This window comes from Prionailurus viverrinus, chromosome B1, assembly GCF_022837055.1.
Source record: "Prionailurus viverrinus isolate Anna chromosome B1, UM_Priviv_1.0, whole genome shotgun sequence".
NCBI lineage: Eukaryota > Metazoa > Chordata > Mammalia > Carnivora > Felidae > Prionailurus > Prionailurus viverrinus.
In genome coordinates, this window is record NC_062564.1 from 115,480,438 (window position 1) to 115,488,051 (window position 7,614).

The 7,614-nt window shown below is 44.0% G+C and overlaps 1 protein-coding gene across 1 annotated transcript in view; it reads right to left on the reverse strand.

Moving 5' to 3' along the window:
• HADH (hydroxyacyl-CoA dehydrogenase) overlaps positions 1-2,882 on the reverse strand; it is a 50,273-nt gene extending 47,391 nt beyond the window's left edge. Inside the window, exon 1 of the mRNA XM_047856863.1 lies at positions 2,632-2,882. Within this exon, the coding sequence (XP_047712819.1) occupies positions 2,632-2,763 (132 nt within the window). The 5' untranslated portion in view covers positions 2,764-2,882. The remainder of the gene's footprint in view (positions 1-2,631) is intronic.
• Between the last annotated feature and the right edge of the window lie 4,732 nt (positions 2,883-7,614).

Consider the following 7,614-nt stretch of genomic DNA (forward strand, 5'->3'; position numbering starts at 1 on the left):
CTTGACATGTACTAATTCATTCAATCCTCTCCATACTCCTCCCAGGCTAGTCCTAGTCCTAGTCCTACTTTAGAGGTAAGTAAACTCAGGCTGGAAGTTAAGTAACTTTTCCACATTATCACAGCCAGCATATAAGTCATCCAATTCCTCATACTGAACTGGAGCCAATCTATATTCAAACACATCAAATTTTTCAGTGGCACTCAATAAGCAAAACATACTTACCCTATGCCAAAAAACATAGGTCAAAGAGCATAAAAAATGAGGTGATACTGCCTAGAACTACATGCTACAGGGTAGAATGCAAAACCAGATGGGTGAAACCAACCAATTGGCTGACTGTGGACACGAAGATGTTCTTCGGGAAAGCATGGTTCCTTCCACAGGATTAGAGTTGTCACCTGAAGTGGCTGAGGCTCTTTTAAACCTTGTTAGGTAAGAATGGAACTACATTCCCTATCAATGTCCACTACTTAGACTTCTGGTCTTTATCAACTTTTGGAATGACAATTTTGTTATGTTTCCAAACAGTGGGGCAAATAACTTTTTCCCCCTTAACTTTGAAAAGGCACTCCTTGCACCAACCACTCAAGGCTTTGACCTGACCACATCAGTCATTTCTCTCCTCTCCTTTCTCAAGTGAATGCTCCATTACCATACCCATAATTCCAGGAGCCACCTCTGTGCCTTTTAATGCACATAACATGGTATCCAATAATGGAAGGAGCATTCAAAAACTGAGCAATTCAATTTTGTACAAAGGTTGAAGAGATGCTTTGTACATAGTTGCTAATCCTCTTCCACTTGCTGTCTTCGAGGTACTATCCAGAAGAGTTTCTGGACCCATGTCCGACATTGTTATTGGAGGCTTCAGGCCCTAATATCTTCTCACCAAGATGTTGTTTAAGTGTTTTTAAACCAAAACATTATTTTACACCTGCCCACAACAAATCTCACTCTCACAGCCTTGAGAGATTTAGGTGGAGCAGAGAGAATGTAAGTGTGCTCAAGCTAAACTCTCAGTATCATGCAGTATATAGCATGTGGAACTTTTAGGTTAAAGGGGCTTACTCCTCCTTACACGTAACACAGACTACACGAACACCATAACCTAGCAGCCAGGGCATCCACACAACAAAAAGGACAATGTATGTCCACAAAACATGATCTCAGAAGAAAGAAGTGAGACTGTAAGAAGCCCGATGAATGAAAACATTAATAAAATACTAATTTTAGGAGGAAATGCAATCCATATGCTGCAAAAAATTTGCAGGGGAGAATTAAGATAGATAGTAATAATAAAATACTAAAAAAAAAAAAAAAAAAATCAAGCATGGGGTGCCTGCGTGGCTCAGTGGGTTAATCGTCTGACTTCAGCTCAACTCATGATCTCACAGTTCAGTTCGTGGGTTTGAACCCTGCATCGGGGTCTGTGCTGATGGCTCGGAGCCTGGAGCCTGTTTCCGATTCTGTGTCTCCCTCTCTCTCTCCCCTCCCCCGCTCATGTTCTGTCTCTCAAAAATAAATAAACATTAAAAAATAATTAATAAATAAATACTTTAAAAAGCAAGCATGGAAGTGTGAACTAGGTTGCAAACAGACACTGAAAAAATTAAACTTTCATGACTAGCCACCGCACTGGAATACTCCCTTAAGAAAAATTTGATAACTGCCTCCCCTTCAATAATACAAGTTGCAAAGGGCTGAAATGCTGAGACTAAATCAGCTAAGATAAGAAAATCACAGTTCTCCAATATGAGCTGGAATGTAACGGCTAAAAAATAAATAAAATGCAAGTATCACAATATCCAGGTAATCAATTGCACAACTGACCCCCTATCACAGCTCAGCCGGAGGGGCAGAGTCCTGAAGATGGACAATGAGATTAGACACTCCTCCTGGGCCCGCAGCCACTCTATCTCCCTCTCCCTCTCCCACTCTCCCTAGAGCCTAAACCGCGCAGTTCTCTGCACAAAGTGTAATCGGTCAAAGTTGCCTCGCCAATGCGCCGCAGTTGGGAAAGTCCTAGGGCCTCACAAGCTCCAATTAGGTAACTTTACAAAGTGTTACCAAAATGCTTACTATTATTATTCTTTGTAACCCACAAGCAAAGGTAACACATAGCAGGGACGAGAAGATGAATCATTTAAAAGAACAGAAAACAGCTCTGACAAAGACTGCAGAATTATAGAAAACTGGTAAAATCAAAACTGATCGCAGTCCAGCTCTCTGGGAGCAAATTCAGTCTACACCGAACGGCGAGCACGCATGTTATTCCGCAAAATTGTGCACATATAAATAATACTATCTGCTCTGCATAGATCGCTTCCAAAGTGCTTGCAGAAACACTTTCCACAGAGTTTTCATCCGGCCCTGCGGCGGGGCGGTGCTGGAATTTAGAGACGAGTAAACTGAGACTCCGTCTGCGACTGGTTCTTTGGGGGAGTGGAGACTCAGGCCGAGACTCGAGATTTTCCAACTACACGCGTGAGGGGCGGGGTGGAATTTCCCCGGTCTCCCGAGGACGCTGGCCTTTGGCGGAACACCCCACGCCGGGTCTCCGCGGGCCGGCGCCCGCAGGGAGCCTGCGCAGCAAATCGAGCGGGGTACGCTGCCCACCCGCCGGCTCACCTGGGCGATGCCGGCGCCCATTAGCCCACCTCCGATAACCGTCACGTGCTTGATGATGATTTTCTTCGCCGAGGCTGAGGCAGTGGATGAGGAGGACACAGAGCGCACGAACTGCCGGGTTACGAAAGCCATGCTGCAGAGACGAAGGCAAAGGCGGCAACAGAGACTACGCCCGCCGAAGTTTTCCGCCGCGCGAGGACTAGCAGCGAACTGACCTCTGAGGGGGGGAACCGAGGCCCCCCTCCGCGCCGCGCGCCCTCGCGTTCAGTGACGTCATTGACGGCGAGGCGGAGACTCGAAACGCGCCCCGCCCATTGGCCCGGGCCCGGGTTCCAGGATTGAAAGTCCGAGAGCGGCTTCCGGGCCCAAGTGGGCCGCGCCAACTAGCGGGGAAGGGGGCGTGGTCGCAGCTGGGCGAGCGCGGGAGGGGGCGGCTGGGCTCACTGCAAGGGTGCGTGCGTGGACCCTGGGTCCTCCCGCCTTGCAGGCCTGTGCCTAGACACGAGCAACTTTTGAGATGAAGCATGCCGTTGCCGTGCTAAATCCTCGTCTTTGATGCTTGTGCGTATTTCGGCGCTGAATAGATACATGGTATTTGGCTGTGGTGATTATTTTAATGCGGTGGATATTGTTTCTGCTAAAATGGAAGGAAACAACCTGCTTACACCCAAAACAAATGTCACTAGACCCATGAGTTCCAGAGATCAGGCCCACGGGAAGGAAAGGGAGTTGACCTTTAGTTACCCATGTCAACATCAGACATCTGTCAATGCAGTGCAGGTGGGCGGTTTAAGGTCAAAAGCAACCGTTGTGAAGTAACTTATCACAATAGAAAGCATGGGAAAAGAATGTCTTTCCAAATAATGGAAGATCTGATACCAATTAGGCCAATCTTCTCAGTCATGTGAATAATTTCTAGTAAATGTACTGCAATTTAATTTCTAGTTACTGTACTGTACTAGTGATATAGAATCTTTATTTTTAAATATGTAATAAGAACCCACAAACACACCAGACAAAAATCGTCCTTCCCTATCAGAAGTAACCCACATAATGAATGCTGTGTTCAGCATTCCTTTGCTTTGATCTCATTTTTATGTCTAATTCTATAAAAATATGGGAGAAGTGGGGAGCCTGGGGGGCTCAGTCCATTAAGATTCTGACTTGGGCTCAGGTGGTGATCTCCTGGCTGGTGAGGTCCAGCCTGCATCAGGCCCTCTGCTGTCAGCACAGAGCCTGCTTTAGATCCTCTGCCTCCCGCCCCGGCCCCCTCACTTTCCTTTTGTCCCTCTCCCAAGCTCTAAGGCTGTCTCTCTTTTAAATATAAATAAAAACATTTTTAAAATATTTTTAAAAATATGGAAGAAGTGCTATTGTTCAGGGCTCTGTTAGGCTTGGGACATTACTAGGATCACTACTGATTGAGACAGTGTTACATCCAAATAACCAAAGTCCATTGAGAGCTAGAATGTAGCAAATGCAAAAGCATATGAGACTAGAAATGGGAAAAGTTACACAGAGAAACCTAGTAACTTGAAGAACAAGTCAATTTATGAAGAAGAGAGAACTCTAGGCAGAGGAAGCAGCACATGCAAAGGCAGAAACAAAGTATCTCCGGGGGAAAATAGAGAGGAATTAGGTGTGGTTAGCAGTGAAGCTAGGATGGTAGAATAGAAGGATGCATGGATGATTCTTCAGGTGGATTTTAACTTTCTGTTCTCATTTGTAAGTTGTGTTTAAGACAAAGTCAAACATTTTAATTAGTGTTGTCACAACAAACACTTCTTAATTAAAATGTGTGTAATGTAAAACAGTGCCTGAGAATGCTACATTTTCAGATCTGTGATTTGTTTTCCTCTGGGAAGAAAGAATAACCACTGACATGTTTTTAGTGACTCTCAAATCTGAGGCTGTATTATTTAAGAGTGTGATGTAAAACAAAGGAGCACAGCAGTGAGAGTTAGTCCTGGCTCTGTCACTTGTGTATGGTATGGCTGCAGCAATTGCTCTTACTGGGCTCCAGTGTCCTTGTCAATCAAAAGAAATGGTTGTATACCTTTCCAGCTGTCCCATACGAAGAGTCTTCCCCCAGTTGACAGTCTTCTGAAGCTGGAGGTCCACCCCACCCTGCCTACTCCAGCCCAGTCCTGATCAAATGACACTTACAATAGAATCATTCTTCTTTTATTAAGACTGCAAGTCTTTTCCCAAGGGTGGCCTTGGCCTTTCAGGCATCCAGTAATGGTTTCTGTGGTCTCTGACTGGCACCTTCATCCTGTTCCTGGGGTCGTGCTTCATTTCTCTCTGCAAAGAGAGGGGGGTACTGGGAAGCATGACCCTGGTCACTGAACCAATTCAGAGACAGCAAAGGGAAAGGTTGGCACAGAGAGTGGAGTAAGTGATGACTGCTTTTATTTTTGTCTCATAAATGGATAATTGTAATACTTAAAAAAATACATTTCAAAGAAGCATTATTTGAAAGTATGCATGGTGGGGGGCCCTAAGAGTGGCAGAATCAGGGAGTACAGTAGGTCCTTTGCCTCCAACAAGGCAGCAATGGACAAAAAAATGTGAAAGCCTTCCCGGCTCTCCTGCTTTATGAAACAGGCAGGCAGAGAGCTGAGCTGACACTTAAGCCTTCCCATTGTCATGTGATAGACACATTGCCCCAAGGACAGTGTGTTAATAATTAGGAGCATTAATGGAGACAAGTTTCATTGAGTAAATTGGACTTTTCCTTATAATTGTGTGAAATTAATGATTTCTGGCTTACTGATGAAAGAGTGAAAAAGTAATGCTGCCTCTCCTGTTTTGAGCAGTTTTTAGGTCTCGTGTGGTAGAAAACCAGAACCTGTGCCTGCTTAGGGTGGCACAAGAGCAAAGCCGAGAAAGTTCAGCTAGAAGTTTGCTGACTGCGCAATTAATGAGGGTTGACAGTGTCACACTTGTCAGCATGGTTTTCAAGGAAATAATCATAAGATTTGCATAAGCAAGGCATGGCTAGTTTGAGACGGGCACAGTTATTTGTATACCCTACTGAAAGATGCTCTCAGAATGATTTATAAAACACACAAGGCAAATCTCTAATAACATTGAACAATTTTACAAATACTTTCATCATCTTGAGATTTTAGGGAAGAAAAAAAAGTATCATGGCTGACTTTAAATACGTGTCTTGGGGCGCCTGGGTGGCGCAGTCGGTTAAGCGTCCGACTTCAGCCAGGTCACGATCTCGCGGTCCGTGAGTTCGAGCCCCGCGTCAGGCTCTGGGCCGATGGCTCAGAGCCTGGAGCCTGTTTCCGATTCTGTGTCTCCCTCTCTCTCTGCCCCTCCCCCGTTCATGCTCTGTCTCTCTCTGTCCCAAAAATAAATAAAAAACGTTGAAAAAAAATTAAAAAATAAATAAATAAATACGTGTCTTGGCTTTTACCATGCTGGCAGTCCAACATCCCAACACAGCTAACGGCTCTCTCCCTCTATTTCCCCTCTACTTGGAAAATTCGTCAAATCCTCATGACACTTTTGGTAGGTACTAAGGGTACCCTGCTTTTATAGATAAAGAAACAGAGGTACAGAGAGGTTTAGTAACGTAGTCAAAGTCACACAGCTAATGACTGGCACGGGAAGAATTCAAACCCATGGCAGTGTGTTTTCAGGGCTCATGTTCTTGACCACTGTTTGGCCTCTCTTCGTAACAACCCTAAGACTACCACTGCTATCCTCCTCTAAGGGTGAAGAAACCAATGTTCTGAACGGTCAAATCGTTTATTAAATGTAATTTACCTAATAACTGGCCAGGCTCAGATTTGAATCCACTCTGACCTCAAGTCCCTTTTCATAACTCCATCCTTCTTAGTGTCCCTGGTGCTAGATCACTTTACTCCCCTCGTTTTAAAAACTTTATTCACAGGATAAAGACTAAACTTCTAAGTCCTTGCCTCAACATTCTAAATTCATCTATTTCCTTCTATTCTTTCACAAGTACCTTAAATTCTAGCCATAAAAACCAAAGTTGCTTTTCTTAACTTTTTTAAGTACGCTCTATGCCCAGCATGCAGCCCAATGTTCACGATCCTGAGATCAAGACCTAAGCTAAGATCAAAAGTCTGATGCTTAACTGACTGAGCCACCCAGGTGCCCCTGCTTTTTCTAACTTCTTACTTATTTTTCATAAAGACCCCAAATGCTAGCTTATTTATAAATGAGTTCAAGGCTAAAATACATTTTTAACTAACTACAATTCTCAGAGATTTTCAGTCAGATATTTAGAGTTAAGGTGACAGTGACTCCTGGCTTACTTTTAAAAGTAAAATGGTTGGGAGTGCCTGGGTGGCTCAGTCGGTTAACTTTGGCTTGGCTCATGATCTCCCAGTTCGTGGGTTTGACCCCCACATCAGGCTCTGTGCTGACAGTGTGGAGTTTGCTTGGGATTCTTCTTCTCTCTACCCCTCCCCTGCTTGCTCTCTCTCTCTCTCTCTCTCTCAAATAAATAAGTAAACTTTTAAAAAAGTAAAATGATTGATTTTAGAAATAATAAGCAATTTCTTGGGGTGCCTGGGTGGCTCAGTCGGTTGAGCGTCCCACTTGGGCTCAGGTCATGATCTCACGGTTCATGAGTTTGAGACCCCCGTTAGGCTCTATGCTGACAATGTGGAGCCTGCTTCAGATTCTCTCTCTTCCTCTCTCTCCCTATCCTTCCCCTGCACTCTATCTCTCAAAATAAATAAACTTAAGAAAAAAAAAAAAAGAATAACCAAAGCCTAGGGTTCTTTGGAGTGAATAAAATTGAGATTGGAAGGTAGCAGGGGCCAGATCAGGGTGGACCTTTTTATGGGAGTCATGGTCACAATTATATTTAAATTTTTTCCATTTTTATTTAGAAATAATTGCAAACTCAGAAAAATTGCAAGAATAAGAATATTGCAAAGAAACCCATATACCTCTTACCCATGTTTACCTATTGTTAATACTTTATACATTTGC